At 44.6% G+C, this 20,786-nt stretch overlaps 1 protein-coding gene across 2 annotated transcripts in view; it reads left to right on the forward strand.

The window, feature by feature from the left end:
- Window positions 1-20,786, forward strand: part of PIP4K2A (phosphatidylinositol-5-phosphate 4-kinase type 2 alpha) — a 156,868-nt gene that overhangs the window by 120,300 nt on the left and 15,782 nt on the right. For both annotated transcript variants that reach the window (XR_013975049.1, XM_080917749.1), the window contains exons 5-6: window positions 8,414-8,560; window positions 12,873-12,911. Coding sequence is in view for 1 of the 2 variants with exons in the window: in XM_080917749.1 (XP_080773875.1) it covers window positions 8,414-8,560; window positions 12,873-12,911 (186 nt within the window). In the remaining variant the exon portion in view is untranslated. The remainder of the gene's footprint in view (window positions 1-8,413; window positions 8,561-12,872; window positions 12,912-20,786) is intronic.

Here is a 20,786-nt window from a genome sequence, read left to right on the forward strand (position 1 = left end):
CATAGCCACAGGCACAGTAAGGATTACAGATAATTTAATGTTCAGTGACATTAAGTGAAACAAGACTTTACAGTCAATGTTAATTTGATGTTATATTAAACTCTCAGTCAAGCCCCTTTTAAAAAACAAAGTGAAACATGATAAGAACAGCAATTTTGAAAGCCAGAGCCCAGTTCACATATCACTTAGAGCCCTCTCTGCTGGAACTTTCCAGAGGCTGTGTATCTTTGAATGGTGTCCACTTTGCATGAGAAGAGCAGCGGATTAGGAATTCATAATCCTTGTTATTCAGTCCAAGAGCAAGGGGAGCTGTGACCTTGGTCTATTACATCCCTATATTTTGTAAGTCTGCTTTGGTGCACGGAGGCTCTAGGAAACCCACAGCTAACTCCGAGAATCATGGGAAGAGAAGCAGTCTGTACTGATGACGGTGTAACATCCTGTATCCATAGACTTTTGAGCAGAAGACAGGACACAGCAGGCCACAGTCACTTAGGTTAGAAACACCAGTTATAGCCAGACCTGCTGGCGGCATATAAAAAGCTTTCTGAGAACACCGGGGATAAAGCAGAAGCCATGGCATAATGTATAATGCAGGCAGGTAGCAAGGTGTAATCCGTGTTCAATAAAATTAATTTTAATGCAAGCATAAGTAATGTGATGAATTCCTATTGAGAATATGGAATCAGACTCCAGGAGTAACAGTGATTAACTTAGCCCCAAGAATAGATGATAGCAAGTTTGCTTGTTAAAGTTAGGGAGCCAGTATCAGCATCTGCTGATGCAAGGCCAGGTCATGGGTGTGTTGCAAGCACTGAAAGCCAAGGGGCACAGGGGCTTCTTTGATGTTTCAGAAGAGCTTGGTAACATTGGAGAACGACCAGCTTAATGTTTAGCTGGTTCCCAGAGAGAAATGCCTCCAGAAGAAGGCCAGCTCTGAGTGGCCACTGGGAGCAGCGCTCTAGAAAGACATCTACCGGGCTTACGTGAGGGATCCTCACATGTGGATTTGGTAAATTGATGATATTGCTACAGCGAGTACGAGGACCCCGGTTAATTGTGCCCTTTGGCCAGGTAGAAGGGTGGCTTGTCAGCAATACAGTACTAGAAAGTAGAATGAACATTTGTCCCTGTCTCAGAGACGCGTGCTATGTATTAAACAGCTACTGCCTGTCCTCCCCCACCCCTATAAAGCAGGATCTCAGGATGTAACCCATGGGAACCTCAAACACAAGGCTCCACTTCCCACATGTGAGGATTACAGGTGTATGCCACCACACATGACTGCTTTTCTAGTTTTAAAATATGGAAATCAAGCAAAAAGAAGAGAAAAAAATCAAGGCTTCCTTAGATTGCCCCTTTTCCTGTCAGCAGTGGTAAGAAGTGAGTAGATGCTAAAGATGTTCTGACTCTTTTTTTTTTTTTTTAAAGGCACCAAACAATAGATAATTAAAGAAAAAATCATGGCATGTAGTACCTCAGTATACCTGCTTGTTGTTCTTAAAGTACTTGAACAAATTGTTTTTCTCATTCACCTGTGGTTTTTAAAGGGTAGTTCTCAGTTGTTACCTAAAAGTAGAAGAATGCAGCAATACATTTTGAAATATTTTATAAACATTGTCTTACCTTGTACATATATGGAGCATTATTCATTTATGGAGATATTTTACAGATATTCCTTGAAACAGGTAACTCTCATCATGTGTTTAAGACATGACCGTGGCTACACTAGCAAAGTGGCTCAATGGGCAAAGTGCTTTCTGTGTGAGCTTGTGGGCTGAGCTGGATCCTTAGACCAGGACAAGCCAGAGGGAAAGCAAGTCCCTGGAATCCTGGCAAGGCAGGAGGAGCAGGAGAATCCCAGGAGCTTGAGAGCAGCTAACCTGGTGCCCAGCTCTGTTCACAAGATTCTGCCTCAAAGACTGAAAGGCAAGCTCCAGCACCTCTACATACATACCATGGCATACACATGCCTATGACATGCATACGTGCAGGCATGCACACGATAAAAACTGTCTGTGTGTAACCATTTCTCTGAAAATGCTTTATGGGGAGTCCTGGTTCTTTAGGGGAGTCCCCCCTTCACATTCACCCCTCCCTCCATCTCTTCCGATTCTCCCTTCCGTCTCCTCCACCCCTCCCTCCTTCTTCCTCTCTCTCTCTCTCTCTCTCTCTCTCTCTCTCTCTCTCTCTCTCTCTCTCTCTCTCTGATTCATTTATTTACTTTATGTATGTCAGTACACTGTGGCTCTCTTCAGAGACACCAGAGGAGGTATTAGATCCCATTACAGATGGTTGTGAGCCACCATGTGGTTGCTGGGAATTGAACTCGGGACCTCTGGAAGAGCATTCAGGGCAGGGCTCCTAACCATTGAGCCATCTCTCCAGCCCACATTTCCTGTCTTATTCCCTCCATTCTACATCTTCTTCCTCTGCAAATTTTGTTCTTCATTATCTGAGGTTTTCTGTCCTTATATTCAGCCTTTAGCTTAAAACATTGGTTTTTTGGCTGTTGATGTTGTTGTAAGGACAGGTCTCACTATGTGACCCAAACTGTCCTTGAATTGAGTCTTCTCCATTCAGCCTCCCTGGAGATGTGCACCACCACACCCAGTGGCACAGGGCAGCTCAGAAGCACCGGGTTTCTCCCTAGTTCTATGGAGGACCTAAGTTTCCTTCCTAGTCACTATGAAAATAAGCAAGGATGGAGATGAAAGGGGCACCCGTGGATTTCCCCACATCATCCTGTGGCATGAAAGGTTATCTTTGCCATCTTTGTAAGTTCATACATTCTTGGGGAAGGCTGGGAGAATTTTCAGCGTTAATTCTGTATAAGTCATCAAGTGGTCTGTGACTCTGTTGCCTTTCCTTGCACTTGTAACCCTCACATGATACCTACTGTGCACAGAATAAGAGAATGCTGAGCGCTTTTTCTTACCAGAGTTGTCCCCAAGTTAACCATGGGGCAGCAGTTCCCATATGCTTACACAGTTATTCTGTAATAACCTCTGGGATAGGTATGTTCAGTTATCAGATTGACAGTCTAGGATCACCTTGGAAGGCAGTCTCAGTAAGACTTGGTCTAAATTAGGTTGCCCAGTGAGCATGTCTGGAAGACTCACCCAGTATGGGTGGCACCATTACCTAGGCAGGGAATCCTGAATGCATGTGTGCATTCATTCATTCATTCATTCATTCATTCATTTGGTGCTTTCTACTCTAGACTGAGACTGATGTAACTAGTCACTTCCTCTTCCTGCTGCTCCCTGAAGTGATGGACTGAAACCTGGAATTGGGAACCATGGTAAACCCTTTCTCCCTTGAGTTACTCTCCTTATAGTATTTACCATAGCAATGGGAGGTGAAGCTGAGACACTCTATCCTCCTGTGGCTGGCACACACCTTCCTTTTTTTTTTTTTTTTTTTTGTATGGTGTGCTTTACTATGACATTAAGAGACTCCTGGGCATTCCCCCTCCTTTATAAATCAAATTGGGCTCCCCCACCCTTCAAAATCCAGAACATTCAGATTTCTAATGCCAAGAGCTGAGAGTCCTAGTGTAATTGTGAACAAAGCAGTGTATTTGTAATTGTATACAGCAGAGTATTTGTAAGATGCACCTCGAGTCATTTCCCAGTTCATTGCTTTAGTGTACAGGTGTTTTACCTGCATGTATGTCTTTGCTCCCTGTGCATGCCTGGTACCCACGGAAGCCAAAAGAAAATGCTTGAACCCTGGGACTGCAGTTCTAGATGACTGTAAGATGGTATGTGGGTGCTGGGAATCACTCTAGCTTGGGTCCTCTGGAAAAGCACTCTGCAGCGAACTCTGCAGCCCTTGTTTCTGGATTTGCTCAGTGTATTTAGTCATTGTTCATTGGCATGCTAGAGACAAGTGCTGGAGATCTGATACTGAACAGAATAGAAATAGGATCTCTTCATGGAACTTAAAGTGTGCAAAGGTGCTACGTGACTGAGTTTGGTGCTTTGTGACTAGAACTGGGAAGAGGATTGTTGGCTGGAAATAATAAGTTGTCAGGATGCAGTGAGAATGAAGGGAGATGAGGTACCTCATCCCTTATGGAATGGGAAGGTGAGAAGAATGATTTTTGTCAAGGCTCTGAGTAAACCCCTATGTAATAGGCATATTACAGACAGTGGAGGAAGAACTGGCCAAGTTAAGGAAAGAACCAAAGACAGGAACCAGCCAGCCAGGAACCTCAGGAGTTGAAAACAAGCAGCAAAGACCTTAAAGGTCACATGCTTAGTGGGAAGCCTGAGAGGTATCTGCTACATTTACCAACCCAGGAGCCACTGAGGATCTTAGTTGGGGGGCGAGGGGGGCTGAAGAGATAGAGGGCAAAATTTAGGGGAAAAAATTCTAGAGTGGGTGAAAGACAGGGAAAGCCATAAAACAAATGTAGACCAGTCCTTCAGGTCAAGAGATTATAGATGAAGGATGTGATTTGTGTGTGTGTATGTGTGTACATACTTGCATGCCCACACAGTGACTCTAGTTCATCCAGCTCTTCTCCGTCAGGGACTCACCTGTCTCTGCCTTTCCTTTAGAGGCCGTGGTACAGACTAGTGCACTCCAACATTCCGCCCTTACATGGACTCTGAAGATTCTAGTTCTGTTCCTTATGTGTGCACAGTAGTGCCTTTACCCACTAAGCCATCTCCTCAGATCCCCTATTTGACTATTATAAACATTTCAAACAGGAAGAAAATTGGTATCGTACCCACTTTACTGTGGTTACATCATCCTGGGGTTTTGCTGAATTATTTGAAAGTAAATGACACATATATAGTATTTCTCTCTAAATAGTTTGCTTCTCTGAAACCTAGGCCTTTTTACTCTAAAAAAAAAAAAAAGACAGTTAATCCCTCACAGTCACTAAGTACCTACTGAGAGCATACACAGAGGTCGGTAGATGGAGGGAGTGTTTGGGTCTTAGATCGGTCTCATGAAGGAATTTGCATTAGTGTAAGCATTGTCTGGGTACTGCCTATGGTCATGGAATCCTGAACCAAGAGGAGACAAGAGGACCTGATTCCTCAAGACAGATCCTGGGCCACGTGGTGCGGGTGTTGGAATCTGAGCCTGACCCTTTCTCCACTGGCTGTAGCTCTGGGCGGGGACCTGAGGGACCTTTAGCCGCACAGCTGGTGCTGAAGCAAGGGCACCTCTCGTGCACTCTTGATGTATGAAGTGGGCAGCAGAACCAACTGGAAACTACCTAAAGATGTGCCAATGGGAAATGGAGGTCACTTACTTTCAGTGCCACCTTTTGTCCTCTGTAGGAACAGGGTCTCTCTCTTCCACGCCATACTGTGACATGCACTGTTTGGCATGAGACAGATGCCCAGGAAACATTTTTTTATGAGTGACTATTGAGAATGAAGGTGTGGATTAAGATTTGGAGGAAATAGAAAAGATCCAGATTACAAATACTACTTCTGCACTACATCATACTCATAAAAGCCCTAATCCTTAGGTCTCCCCCCACCCCCTCTTCCAAATGCAGGGACCCAGAGAAGTTGAGCAGTCCATCCCATGGGTATTGAATGGAGCCAGACCAAGCACATCCCAGCAGAATTGTGGTTGGGTTGTGTGCTATTCCAGCAGGAACTGGGGCATTGACTTAGATAGAATCCCTGGCCTGGGGGTTGCCTCTAGAGACTGCTGTCCTTGCAAAACACTTTGAAGACCTGCACACTGGTGTCAAGAGTTTGAGCAGAAGGCCTGGAGAAAATGGCTCAGTGGTTAAGAACACGTGTTCTTGAAGAGGTGTGAGGTTCTATCCCCGGCACCACATGGTGGCTCGCCTCCGTCATTAACTCTCGTTCCAGGGGATCCAACGTATTTTCAGACCTCTGGGGACACAGGCACGCATGTGGTAGGCATGGGCAAGACATTCATATGCATAAAATAAGATAAAATAAGTGTATAAATAATATTGTTGAAGAGAAGGAGTTTGTGTGCAGAGTTGCCTGTGTCATCTGGGGAGGAGTCTAAGGGATGCCCTTGCTTCAGCACCAGCACTGAACAGTTATAGCGCTTCCTCAGACCCCCATCTAGAACTGCAGCCAGTTGGTAGAGTTTTCTCTCCTTCAAAATTCCCGATCCAGAAGTTCTTTCTGGATGAATCATATCAAGTGCAGTTAGGCTGCACTGGTATGGAAAGACGGGCTCTGGTGTCACTTGTGGGCTTGTATGTTCATACACTCGGGAACTTGACGTTCATTTCATCTGTGTTCATCAAAGAGCCCCATGGGGAAAGTAAGTACACCTGACGCTTGTTGACAGAATGCATCACAGTTGGTTGTTTCTGCAGCGTTATCTACTCTTGGAGGCAAGGAAGTTGTAGTGTGTAACCTGTGTGGGCATATTTCCAAAAACCAAAAGCTTGTTAATTTTCTGTATAGGGCTCCTTAGCATTGGTCACTATGGGTGGCACCTGTGCGAGCCAGGCTCTCTGTGGTTGTGGAGAGATCTCCATCTTGGCATGTTGTGTGGCACCAGGGATTAGACCTTTGACCAAATGCCTATGAGGTTATGTGCTCTCTCACTGACCTTCAGCTTTAAGGATAAGAATGTGAGTGGAGGAGTTGGTCAGCCAGGGTTCATGCCGTACAGGCCTCAAGAGAAACAAAATCCAGGTTGGAAAAATAAGGCTTGTCATAGAATGAGCTCAGAACAGATCCTGGAGCAGCCGTGAGAGGTGGGAGCGGGAGACAGATTGGCGAGATGTTACAGTTTTCTACCAATATGTAATATCACAGCACTGACAACGGAGGAGAAAGGGTGGGGTGCCGTACAGACTGGTGTGGGGTCTTTTGACACGTTCTTACTTGCCACCCTCGAAGCTGCATTCCAGGTGGGCGTCTGGAAAATGTAACTAAGATATAAAGAGATTTAGTCACCCACCCCAGATCCCCCAGCTGGTCGGTGACAACCCAGGGATGCGTGCTTTAGCGTCCTGGCTCAGAAGCCTGTCCTCCTTGACCTCACTCACAGTACAGATGCCCTCAGACCCCATTAAGACCGCTCATCCACCTTCCACCACTGGCAAAGGAACAGGTTTTAATCCAGTAAATCTCTGTGGGAAATTTCCTTTTCAGCCAAGAACTATTAACCACCTGTTGTGCATTAGCAAACCTCAAGTCCATTTATTGGTTTGAAATTAAGCTCCACTCATCCGATTTCAGGTCACAAGCTGAGAAGAAACTCAGTGGAAAATAATAGACCAAGCTCAAACTCTGCATAGCAAAAACCAGCTTCAGTGACAGGTGCTATTTGGCTCTAATGGGAAGGATCTCAAACTTTTTTCTTCTTTTAGCTAGTTAAATATCCCCAGACTTGATTATTAATGATGTTTATCAATGAAAATTCAATTAGAATGTTTTTGTCAAAGTTTTGTTGTTGTTTTTTCTTTAAAAAAAATCAAACAGTATAATCTTTTTTTTTTTTTATTTTTTAAGACTCAAAATAGGGGTTGGGGAGAGGGCTGTGGATAAGAGCACTTGTTTTGCTAATGTAAAGGTCATGGTTGAATTCCCAGTGCCCATAGAAAAAGCCAAGCATGGGTGCAGACACCTCTGACCCCAGCACTGAAGTAGGTACATGTATTCAACACACATGCACACAGGCACACACACACACACACACACACACACACACACACACACACGTGCATGCACACAGGCACGTAGTAATCATCCTTCCAGGCATCTGGTGTAGGCACAATGGGTAGAGCGTTTACAACATTGGATTTGTGGTGTTGATACTGTGCTGGAGGTTTAATCTGTGTCATGGGCAGAAAAGGGCTCATTTAGACTTCCCCCATTTTAAAGGGCCCTGTGGTAGGACCCATGGTTTATCAAATGGCTACTTCCAAGAGGAAGTAGCTCCCTCTTGTGGCTCATTGGCATATGACCCAAGTCATGTTGTGTTTTTGCAACCTTGGGACTTGGCACCCAGCACCTTGTCTGTCTGTAGCTCAGGGCTCCTTCGTGGCCTTTGAAATCTCAATGGAAAATGGAACAACTAGGCTTGCAACATCAGACTCCCAGCATCCTCTTCTTCACCCTCTGCCTCACTACCCTCAAGGTCTTGATCTAGTGGTGAATCATTCTCAGGATTTCCAGGGAAGAAGATGGACGGTCCTTCACTTCAAAGGGATTTCCTTTCTTGCCTTGAGCCACTGTGTTCAATTTTGACATTACAGATTAATTGAGCCACGGGAAAAGGAATATTATTAGTGGTAAGATTAAATGTTCTTATTTATATAGAGAGATATGATGGGTGAGCAGTTTAAATGTTTTCTGAAAATAAAACCTCAAGACATTTCTACTTTATATAAATGATACACCACGTTTTGACAGCTACTTTTCCTTTCTCTCCTATACAGTATATAGTGGAATGTCATGGGGTCACCCTTCTTCCTCAGTTCCTGGGAATGTACCGGCTTAATGTCGACGGAGTGGAAATATACGTGATTGTTACAAGGAATGTGTTCAGCCCCCGTCTATCTGTATATAGGAAATATGACTTAAAGGTAAGCTTGACTTGGATAATTGTCATTACGTTTCATACTCATCTGCTCAAGCCACTCGTCCATATTGTTTGTGTTCTAATTCATCACATGAACAGAATGTCCGTGGTCCAAGAGCTTCAATGGAGCAGGCAGCTGCCGGCACCGTAGGACTAAGCAGTCTGTTGGCCGTGTGCCGTGTAGCAGGCTGAGTGCTGGGAAGACTTTATGAGTGAAACAGACCAGGGACAGCAAGGTGGCCCAGCAGATAAAATGGGGGCACTTGACCCCTAAGCCTCATAACCTGAGTCCACTCTTCAGAAATCCATGATAGAAGGAAAGAATTGGTTCCCAAAGGGTGGCCTCTGTCCTCTACTTCATGTGCATAAAACGCACGTGTACAATGATAAAAGAAAACTGAATAAATCTTTTAAGTAGGGATTGTTATTATTAATCATTATTTTTATTATTGATAAATAATGAGTGCTGTGGGTAGAAACGAACAGGGGAAGGTCACATGATTTTTTATTAACAGTAAACAAGTACTCTACTACTAAGCTACAGCCTCAGCCCTTTTTCTTCTTATTTTGAGGCAAGTTCTCACTAAGTTACCCAAGCTCTCTTTAGGCTTATCCTGTAGCCAACACAGACCTGGAGTGATAATGTCCTGACTCAGTTTGCCTGGTGGCTGGCATCATGGGCCTGTTCCACCAGCCTACCAGGGCATATGTTTCTAAGTAGGGTATTATGTAAGGTGTACCTGAAAGGGGGGCATTGGTCCCATCTCGAGAGGGGGACAGGGAAACCTAGAGACAAGACATGTCATGGATTTAAAATGAAACCACTGGAAAATTCTGAATTCACTGATATGACCTGACTTTGGGATGACCAACTATGACATGTTTGTATGCCAAAACCAAGAGGGGGTTGAGTTTTTATAAAGTTTTAATGCTGTGTCATCTTGTGCACGGTTTCTGGGGTATCTCTGCTTTCACACTATATGGGGCACCTTGGGCAGTGACCACAGACACTGTATGGACCATGGGGCTAAAATAGTTACTCTCTGACCCCTGAAAATGTTTGTCCTCCTTTTCAGGATTTTGTTTTGTTTGGTTGGTTGGTGGGTTGTTTGGTTGGTTATTTTGTTTTGTTTTTTAATCTTAGAATTCACTCATGTGCACAAAAGTGGACCCTAAATAGCTTTGCCTTCTGATGATTATATCTAAATATTTACAGTCCTAAGGATGGATGTGGGGCTGGAGAGCTGGCTCTATGGTTAAGAACACTTGCCGTCCAGAGGACATGAGTTTAGCTCTCAGGATCAGGCACCTCATAACCACATGTAATTCCACCTGCAGAGGATCTGCACCCTCTTCTGGTCTCTCCCGTAAACCCTTACATATAAATATATAGGCTTCCTCATATACCCTTACATGTAAATAAGAATAAATCTTTGCTTAAAAGAATTTTATGAGAAAAATTAAACTATTTATATTAATATTTATAGTTATTTTAAACAATGATAAACAATGACATATTAATAGATTTTTATGAAAATTTTTTTCAAAAGAAAAATGTTAGTGAGTCAAAAACCCTCATGGTTTTGCAATTTTTTCCTTTAATGTATTTATTCCCCTCGCATCCGGATGGTGGCACCCCCTCCTCCCCTCACATGGCTCCTCTCCCCACCCCCATGGTTCTACATTTTGTTTTATTTAAGTGTATCCTTTGGCTTTCGTGTATGTATATGGTGCGCTCCTCCCCCACTCCTTCTTCCCTCCTGTTCCTCTTCTGTCCCTGATCTCCAATCTTTGTACTGTCTGGATTGATTAGGGACAGTTGGAATGTCCAATCTGATCCTGCTGTCTGTACATTGTGGTACTTGGATGAGTAGTTGGGGGAAAATATCTAAGCCTATACAAACATGTAGTTGGAAAAGAGAGATGTGGAGTTTGGGGGGTAATTGTAGATGTTCTGTTTTTTAAGATTTATTTTATGTATGTGAGAATATCATAAGAGGGCATTGTATCCCATTATAGTTGGTTATAAGCCACTATGTGGTTGCTGGAAATTGAACTCAGGACCACTGGAAGAGCAGTCAGTGCTCTTAACCTCTGAGCCATCTCTCCAGCCAATAAATATTCTTTAATAATACACCAAGACTTAACAGTCAGTAGTATCCTGGTTACCCTGAGGAATTTACACTCTGTTCACTAATATCTATTGTCAGTTGCATGTGCTGGTCTGAGTGTGTGGTTTTATAGTCACGCCTGTCTCACCAGAGACACAGTGGCTCCTGAATTAACAGTTTCTCCTAATATGGAATTATAAAGTATCAAAAGTCTTGTCACTGGTCCCACTGAAAGCCTTTCATGTATGAAGCCTGAGGGCGGATACAATTTTCCAAAAGTCCCGTCAGCCGTCAGCCGTCAGCCATGTTGGGAAATGACAACCCAACTCTTCCAGAGCACTGAGCAGTGCGGTTTCATTCACTGGCAAGAAGTGTCAGTTTCTCAGGTCTACACAAATACAGCTCATTTGTCCTTTCTTCAAATACAAAAGCAACTTAAGGCAAAGAGGGTTCATCGATCACAATCCCAGGTGATGTACAGGCCATCGCTGTGGCAATGCCAAGGCCACAGACACCTAAAGTCTAAGCACATTACATCCACAGTCCAGAACAGATGATAATGAATTCATGCACTCATGCACACTTCTGTTCAGCGTGCTTTGCATACTTTTCTACAACCCAGGGTCCTCTGCCTTAGGAATAGGGCCACCCACAGTAGGAGGGTCTTCCGAAGATAATCTCCCACAGCGATGCTCACAGGCCAGTGTAATCTAGACAGTCCCTTAGTAAGACTCTTCCCAGGAGAGCCTAGGTTGCAGTAAATTGACAATGAAGAGTAGCCCTCATTGGTAGAAAGTGGACGTAACTTGGTGGTGGAGGAGCATGTGTTTAGTCCCAACTATGCTGGAATGGACCCTCATTTGGCAACTCCACCTGGTGCTCCTCTGACTTGTTCCCCAAGAAACTTTGAGTGTTTTCCCTGGGCAGCTCACTGGGGGCTTGATACCCACTAGTCTTTCAAGTGCCAGGGAGTAGAGAACTGACACTGGGGTGTCTCAAGCTTGCTCTTGTCCCCGCTTCCGAATTCTGGACACCCCCCACCCCCACCACCACCAGTCTCTGCATCTGTAGAGGTGTGTGTGCACATGTCCGTGGAGATGTCGTTATGGGGAGTTTTCTTCTTTATCTAACTAACTGCTCTGTTCAGTAGAGCATTAGTTATGTTCAAATCAAGTATGGGTTTCCTTCGTGATTGTCCACCTTAATGATTCAGGATGATAGTTATGTGTTTGAGCAGTGGCCAACTTAACAAAACACTCAACTGTAGCCATTCAGGCATCTGGTGCTTCCGCAAAACAAGTCGGATCCTTCTCCGGCACCTGTCAGTAAACGCAGACTCTGCCGTGAGTGAGACAGATTGCTGAACTCACATATCAAGAAATCTAAAGTAAGACTCAACTTGTCTATGTGTTCCTTAGCTTTACTTTTGAATTAAAATCCTCCACACAAAGGAAAGTGTCTCTGCCTGAATACTGCTCCAAAGCCTCCAGAGGATTCCAGAGGTGACTCCTGCCTCCCAGCAGGCATCTCCAGGCTGCTTTGAAAACCTGTTCAGTAGACTAGGTGCTGAAGAGATCAAGGGCTGTGTTTCCTTCCACTTTGTACCCCAGGGCTCAGCATAAAGCCTAGAACAAAAGAGGTGTAAGAAAGCCTGTGGCTTTGAAGGAATCTCCAAAGTAAGGAAGTCAGAAAGTGCTCACAGGGGATGTGCTCAGAGCTCAGTGGAACTGTCCTTCTGTGACTCATACTGGAGAACAAACAGCACCTGCTACAGAGAAGGCTGTCAGAGGCAGGATGGTCCACATCTGGACATCGGATATGGCAAAAGGATATCTAGCGCTTTTGCGGCCACAGCCATCTGATAGCCCTTTTGAAGATAGCAAAACCTTTCATGCTTTGATCAATGCATAGCAAGTTTATTCCTCGAGTGACAGCAGGTTTTCTGATTTTCAAGAGGAACCAGAGAATGACAGGTCAGGCAAAAATGACAGGGATGTGGTTGGAGAAGAGTGGACAGGACACTTGCAGGGGGAGTCACAGACCAGATGAGGGGCTGTTGGGACAAGGGGAGCATGCTGAGGCTGGACCTGGGACAGAGCTAGCTTTGTTTCTTCTCCATTTTGCTCAGAACCACTTACCTACTGTGTGTATGGGAAACCAGGCATCCCGTGCAAGTCTATTCTTATCCATTTCTTTGTGTTTCAGGGCTCCACAGTGGCTAGAGAAGCTAGTGACAAAGAAAAGGTAAGCAAGATGGTGCCCTTCCCTGTCCAGGGAGTGCAGCTGGCTGCGCTTTGTCCTTTCTTCTTCTTCCTGTGGTTCTTCCCGTGGCCTTGCTGCCGCCAGCACATGTAACAGTCCCTGCAGCCTGAGGATGGGTGTTTATCCCTTCCTCGGTGGTTGGTGGAGTTACAGTTACGAGTTATTAGCTGTGTGTGTGTGGTTGACAGAAATGGGTCACATGCAGCCTGCTCTGCACAGACTGTAATCTTAACTAAAGTGAGTCCTGGGTGTTGAAGAACTGGCGTCCCAAGCTCTCTTTAGGCCAGTTAGTGACCCTGACTGTTCTCTGCCTCTTCTCTGACTTCACTTGAGTGGACATACATTATTTTCCAAATATACAGTGGGGAGATGAGATTGGGGTCGGTTTTGCTTTTTAAAATGAGAGATGAAGACACTGCATCTTTGGATCTCCTGACTGATTGCAAATCAATACTTGAATCTCATTTGGTTTCTTTTTTTTAATTTTTTATTAGATACTCTCTGTATTTACATTTGAAACGTTATCCCCTTTGCCCACCTCGCTCCCATCCCCCTCCCCCTCTACTTGTTTTCTCGAAGGTGCACCAGCTCCCAATCACCCTCTCCACCTCAGTGCCTTGGCATTCCCCTACATTGGGGAAACATGCCCTCACTGAACCAAAGGCCTCTCCTCCCATTGATGCCAGACACTGCTATTCTCTGCTACATATGCAACTGGAGCCATGGGCCTCTCAATGTGTGCTCAGTGGTTGGTGTTTTAGTCCATGGGAGCTGTGGAGGATTTGGTTGGTCAACAATGTTGTTCTTCCCATGAGGCCACAATCCCCTTCAGCTCCTTCATCCATCCCCTTACCGGGGTCCCTGTGCTCAGTCTGATGGTTAGTTGTAAACATGCTCAGCTGCAAGATTCTGGCAGAGCCCCTGAGGAGGCATCCCTATCTGGTTCCTGCCCTCAAGAAACTCCCAGCAAGCACCTTCCAGCATCAGCTATAGTGCTTGGTCCTGGTGGCTGCACATGGGGTGGATCCCCAAGTGAGGCAGCCCCTGAATGATCCCCTCTTCAGTCCCTGCTCCTCCACTTGATCCTGTACCTCCTCCCATGAGTGTTCTCCCTTTGAAGAAGGACTGAGGCATCCCCATTTTGACCTTCCTTCTTTTTTGAGCTTCATAAGGTCTGTGAATTGTTTCTTGGGTATTAAGAGCTTTCTGAGGCTAGTATGTAATTGTCACTGACTGCATACCATTTGTGTTCTTTTGTGACTGGTTTACCTCACTCAGGATGATATTCTCTAGTTCCATCCATTTGCCTAGGAATTTCGTGAAGTCATTGTTTCTGATAAATACTCCATTGTGTAAATGTACCACACTTTCTGTATTCATTCCTCTGCTGAAGGACATCTGGGTTCTTTCCAGCTTCTGGCTATTATAAATAGGGCTGCTATGAACATGGTGGAGCATGTGTCCTTATTGTATGTTGGAGCATTTTTAGGGTATATGCCCAGGAGTGGAATAGCTGGGTCTACAGGTAGTACTATGTCCAGTTTTTTTGAGGAACAGCCAGACTGATTTCCAGAGTGGTTGTACCAGTTTACAACCCCACCAGCAGTGGAGAAGTGTTCCTCTTTCTCCTCGCCAGCATCTACTGTCACCTGAGTTTTTGGTCTTAGCCATTCTGACTGGTGTGAGGTGGAATCTCAGGGTTGTTTTGATTTGCATTTCCCTGATGACTAGGGATGTTGAGCATGAAACACATGAAGGAGTGTTTTCCTGAAGTGGACACAGGTGAAAAGCTAAGGCAGACTCATGAAGCAAACACAGAGAAAGGATGTTCTGCTAAAGCAAGCACATGAAGGACACATGACAAAGGATTCTTCACTAATGACACACATCTATCGGTCTTTCTTACGTTGTGTAGTTGAGCTGCATTTGTTGGGGCTATAGAGAGAAATGCACCAAAAACCTCTGGTGGCGAGCTGCAGTTACTGGCTGATTGGCAGGGTGATGTCAGCTGATACAGACGCACATGTGAAGCATGACACATGGCAAGACCCGTGGAGGACATGTGATGTTTGGAGGGATGTAAAGACAAGGTGAACAGTGACTGAGGCTGAGCTTGGCTTGCTTACAGTCTTGTGGGTCTCTGTGTTCACTGAACATCCCCACTGAACGTCCCCTGGCGTTCCTCCTGGCCTGGCCGTCTCTGCTGGGTAGTGTCACCGCCGCTGATTTGTGTTGGCTACCCGACTCTACCGAACTGGACTGCTGCTGTCTCTGTGAAGCATTTTCGAGTGGACTGAGCTTCCACTGCTGACCTGTGAACTGAACTGCTGTCTTCCTGACAACACAGGCCGGAAATGCAGCACACCACCAGAGGGTTTGGCATGTCTCTCTCTGTGGAGTCCTAGCTATGAACTGTAAGGTGGACCAGTACGTAGGTGGTGTCGTCAGCAAAGAGCCCTTTGTCACCTGCTTGCTGCACCAGAGCATCCTCTCTCCTGTGTCTTTTTCAGCCAAGTGTTTCTTCACCGGACTGCCTCAGTCTTTCCTGAAGTGTGTTCACTTCAGGGAAACACTCCTTCATGTTTCCCCTGACAAAACACAATCAAACACAACTGAATTTTCACAGGACCCTTTACTTTCCATTTTAGTTTCACACGTAGGTTTGATACCTTGTTCAAGGCTATACAGTCAGGAAGTGACAGTCAGAGGGTGAGTCCTCCTCCCCCTCACATAGCCGCCCCCGAGTATCACCCACCCTGGCACAAGTCACTGCAGGACTGGACACATCCTTTCCCACTGAGGCAAGACAAATTAGCCTAGTTAGGGGAACAGGATCCTCAGGCAGGCAACAGATTCGGGGACAACCTGTTTCTCCTTCTGTTAAAGGACCTGTACAAATTTTGTGTTAATCCCAGAAGCCATGAAAATGACTGGGAAATTAACTGTGTTAACCAGAGCATGGCATGAAGGTTAAATATGGTACTAAAACAGTCCACCCAGAGTATTTTTTTTAAATAGTCAAGAAAATGATCTGGTTTCTAACTATTTTAGCGAAACAACCCATTTATATTTCCTCCGCCTAAGGAGTCTGAGCATTTTTCACGCATGTTTTCAGGTGTTTGATTTGGGCCGCTTGGTAGCTAATCTTCCTGGGACTTCTGCCGTGGAAGTCTCGCAGGGCTCAGCACTCTTGCTCTGAGCGAAGGCAGAGCAGTCTCCACTGTGCTGGTGCAGGTTTAAGGGTCTGACAACCCCCCCTAAGGTTCTATAGGGCTACCTCACCCATCCATGTGTGTTTTATTCTAAATGGGAAGGCAGGCGAGGAGAAATCGCTTGCAAGTACAAAGGCAGTCAGAACTGATGTCCACCCAGCAGAGCATGGCTGCTGGAGGGGCCGGGTGGCTCAGTCTGCGAGTTTCCTGATAATCTGGAAATACTCAGGTACAATCAGCTATCATTCTGTGCTGCCGCGGCTGAACTCTGACCTTCCCTTTTTGTTTGTTCAGTTGTAGGTTGTTTTTTTTCCCCCATGATTAATGAATAGTTTTGACTCTTCTTTAAAAGTAGAGCATTTTTTGTGTTCATGCGTAAAACCATGAGCGCCTTCAGAACGGCCACTGGTACCTGTCATTGAAATCCTCTGTTTCTTACCTTTCAGCCTCGGAGAGGAATGCTGGCATGGCTGTAATGGCTGTGCAGCGCTGTCCGCCTCAGAACCATCCCTGTTAGGTAGTGCCTCCTTCCCAGAGACTCTGCACTGCGAGGTTAATCAGCCATCTCAGCCTCACCTTCTCAGTCTGCCTTCTCTGGGATCATTATCTAATTTCCTGCACTTTTAACTTGTTGATGACAAGTTTTGAAAACTGACATTTTCAATGTTTAGTGATATAGGTGCAGACAAGTGCTGTCCCTTGGATTTCATCTTGACACATCATTAGTATGCTTTCATTAGCATAATAACGGAGATGGAACTGGGGGAGATACGGCCCCAGATTCTAACAATAATGGAATTAACTTTTATGGCAACAAGTATCAGAACATTTATGTACAGATGTCTAGATATTTTTTTATGGGAGTCCTTCAAAAAAAATCACTGTCAAATTCTGACAGCTGCTATGGCTTGTTTTATTCCTTAATTCTTTGCGTTTTAATGGAAGGGCATCTTCCATTCATGGCTCTGACAGTGTCGCCCCCTCTAAATGAGACAGAGAAATGCGAATCTCCCTGGTGGTCGATCTTTTCACAGCTGCGGTCCAATTCCAGTGTGACGTCAAATTACTAATTATAGCTGAGCGGACTGCCTTTTACAAATGGCAGTCTTAGCGTGCTTCCAGAGCCAGCCCCACGGCAGGGGCTCTGGGGGAGTAAAAGGAAATGTGACTGGACTCACTTGATCTCCAGGGGATTTGACCTGACTCTTTAAAAAGCCAGTGTTCTTGAGCAAGAGGGTCCCAGGGATTTACACACATATGCATTTTGTACTTCGCTCTGAACAGTTCTCCAAATGCAGGTCTGATTTTCCAGTAAAGTGAAGTCGGTGTGAAGGAAGTTAAAGGGTCAAAAGACTGCTTTTAACATATCGAGTCTTCCCTGGACCCACTGGAAAGAAAGCAGCAGCCCTGCAATTGGCATTTACAAAGCTATATTGGCAATAATCATTGTTGACACTTTGATAACCTGTCACAAAAAGCCTCCTTGTTGATTCTCATGCATTATAAATTGCACCGGCGATTAAGAGGCTGCCACTGGCTCTGACATTTTACCTATTACTGGATGAAGGTTCAATAGGATTGATCATTAATACCCCCTCAATCTCCTTTCCCAAACCCCATTTCAGCATTTCTTCAGAGATCTTAAGTGGTCCCCCATTATACTTAATCCCTGCCCCTGTCTGATCCTTGCAGTTATAGGAAAGATAGGGAGGTGCGCGACCCTGAACAAGGTACAGAAAACACATAGTGTGCCCTTCGGGAAACCTTTTTTTGGTATGCCTTCCCACTTATGGTGAGCTGTCACCTCAGGGGACATTGTTGGGGACTTCTAGGCAGCTAATGCTTTAAACTTACTCTGTATCTTCCCTCTTCTCCCCAGATGGAAGGGAAATTGTTTCCTTCCTCAGTGGCCAGAAGAAACGCCCAAATGGCAGGGCATGGTTTCTCTTCAGGGCAGTAGGCATTATTTCACTGGTTTTTCCCCCCCCCCAATCCCAGCAGTCTGACTTACCGTTTAAGTATGCAAAACAAGCACTTGATTGTTGAGTTCCTTCCCCTGCCCCAGGCATCAACAAGACAGCACTAGGAACTAGGTTCCTGTGGACCAGAGATGGTTTTAAAAGAGAGTTTGGGACCAAAGACATCAAAGAGTGTAGGATCTGAGTCCAGCATTGAGACCAGGCAAGGGGATCAAAGTGATGGAATTGGGAGGTTTGACAACAGGTCAGATTTTACAAAGAAAGAAAGGAAGGGACTGGGGAGAGAGGATTTGATTGGATCATTGCATTGGTTCACTTGTTCCAAGAGTTTGTAAAAATTCTGGTTTTAAATCAAGCCTTTCTGGACTCTCTCAGAAATTCTGATAACAGCAGACCACATTTAGAGTCCCGTACTTAGCATTCACCAAAATTACACTTGTTCTGTTCAAAGCTGAAGATGCTGATATTATTAATAGACTCGTGTTCTGGGACATTATATCAGCCTATGTCTCTGTAAGTAAGCCCTTGGGAGACTGAGGAAACCATGAGGTATCCTGGGAAGTAGAGCTGTTTGCTTGTGGTATGTGTGATGCTGAGATGGAATGTTAGGCAAGTGCTCTAGGATGAGTTGGAAACTCGTCGCCTTATGAGCAGGGGTTTCCAGCTTTTAATCCACGCTGCAATTTTTCCAGACTGGTAAGCTTGGCATATGAAAAACAGAGGATTCGTATGAACATCTTCCAGACTTGGCACTTACGACAGCATTGAAATCCCCCAGCCTTTTGGACATTTGTGCTGTGTAAAGGCAAAAGTGCCTGAGATCCACTTGTTTCCAGTGGCCAGAACTCAGCTGAGTATTAGAAGCACACACAAGTACACGGGAAGTATTGTAAGCCAGCAACTCCTAGAAGCAGTTGCTTCTAGCTAAAGTTGGGGGTAAAGAGAAGATATTTAACATGCAGAATGTGGCTTAAATTTAAGCCAGCCCTGCTGCTTCTATGCAATTCTTAGAATGGTAAGCAAAGATGTTTGCTATGTTCGTGTTAAAACAGAATCAAGAGGACTTAAGAAACTTTCCTGGAGTCTTCAGTCTTTAAGATTTCTTACAAGACCAGGAGAGATGGCACAGTGGTTAAGAGCACTGACTGCTGTTCCTGAGGTCCTGAGTTCAAGTCCCAGCAACCACATGGTGGCTCACAACCATTTATAATGGCCATCAGATCCCCTCTTCTGGTCTGTCTGACCACATAAAATAAATAAATAAGATTTCTTACATTATCACCAACAACAGATATGCATGTCATAGAATCATAAGAACAAATTGGAACAAACCTTAAACAAATACTATTCATTTTAATTTTTATTATTTTAATTATATATGTGTATATTTACATATACAGATAGAGAGGGGGGAGAGAGAGAGAGGGAACGAGAGCTCTGTGTGTGGCTTTGTGCCTATACAAGTTAGAGCTGTTAAATCCCCATACAACTGGGGTCAAGCAGGGATGAGCCACCTGAGTAGGTGCCAGGATTTGAACTCAGGTTCTCTTTAAAAATAGTGCATGCTCTTTACCACTGAGCCAACTCTTCCAACTCCTGAAACAAACTTATTTTGAAGGTCCTATTTTCTAGATCTTGGAGACTACTTAACTGCCACATCATTGCTTATGGAGGAAGACCAAGCCATTACCTTTTATATGGATACTTACTATTCATTAAAAGGTGAAAGTATTTTAAGTAATATTTTTTACATGTCCACTTAAGATACTTGGAGAAAGAGTCTGTAGCTAGAGTATAACAGTCCTAAGTAGCACTGTGACAGTTAAGCTTACCAGATTCGTGCTTTTAATTTCAGCACAATTTCACGGGTGTGTTGAGATACAGTTTTTTCCATGTTTTACATAGAAACTGATCCCAAAATAAAATGTATGAAATGGTCACATCCAGATGTACACTCTCCTTGTTTCAGTTATGGACATTACAAGTTAGAAGGATATACTATGCCATTTCCCAAGCTGGACACTTAGGTTGCCATCCCTTCTGTGGGGAAGGAAGATTATTGTATGCAGTCTTGTGGGAACACACCTGTTAGCATTGCCTCTTCTCCGTGAACTTCACCCACATTGGCTAATTTGCCTTTTCATGTATTAAATTTGTGGCTTGGCTGTTTGGGGAAGTGGAACTGATTTCATTATAAAGCCCTAGCATTTCTTGTTACCCCAAATTGATACCATGCATGTGATGTTATTCCATCAAACTGCTTTTATCCCGCCCCTGTGCAAGGGTTACCTACATTCTTCCCCTTGCAGGGGCAGTTCTGGGGCATTTTCTACTTTGTGGACTGATTTTCTATGACAAGCAGAGAATTGTATTCTTTTTCACAAGCTTATTTTCATTTGGATGAGCTTGTAATAGCAAATAAACCGGGAACCTAAGCAGTCCCTGGCATGAGACAACACTGACTCCATGCCTTTTAAGTTGTGTGTTTGGCTTGAAGTGTCAAAGTAGCAGCCATCAAAGACACCCCAAGAGCAGCCATTGACATGGAGCTTTACAGTGGGAAAAAAAAATTACGTAGGCTACTAAGTGAGCACATGGAACAAAAATCCATCTCATTCTAAAATACAAGTCCTTTAATCTCAGTGTGCAGTGATACGCACACTCCT

The sequence above is a fragment of the Micromys minutus genome, assembly GCF_963924665.1.
Source record: "Micromys minutus genome assembly, chromosome: 6".
NCBI classification, from domain to species: Eukaryota; Metazoa; Chordata; class Mammalia; order Rodentia; family Muridae; genus Micromys; species Micromys minutus.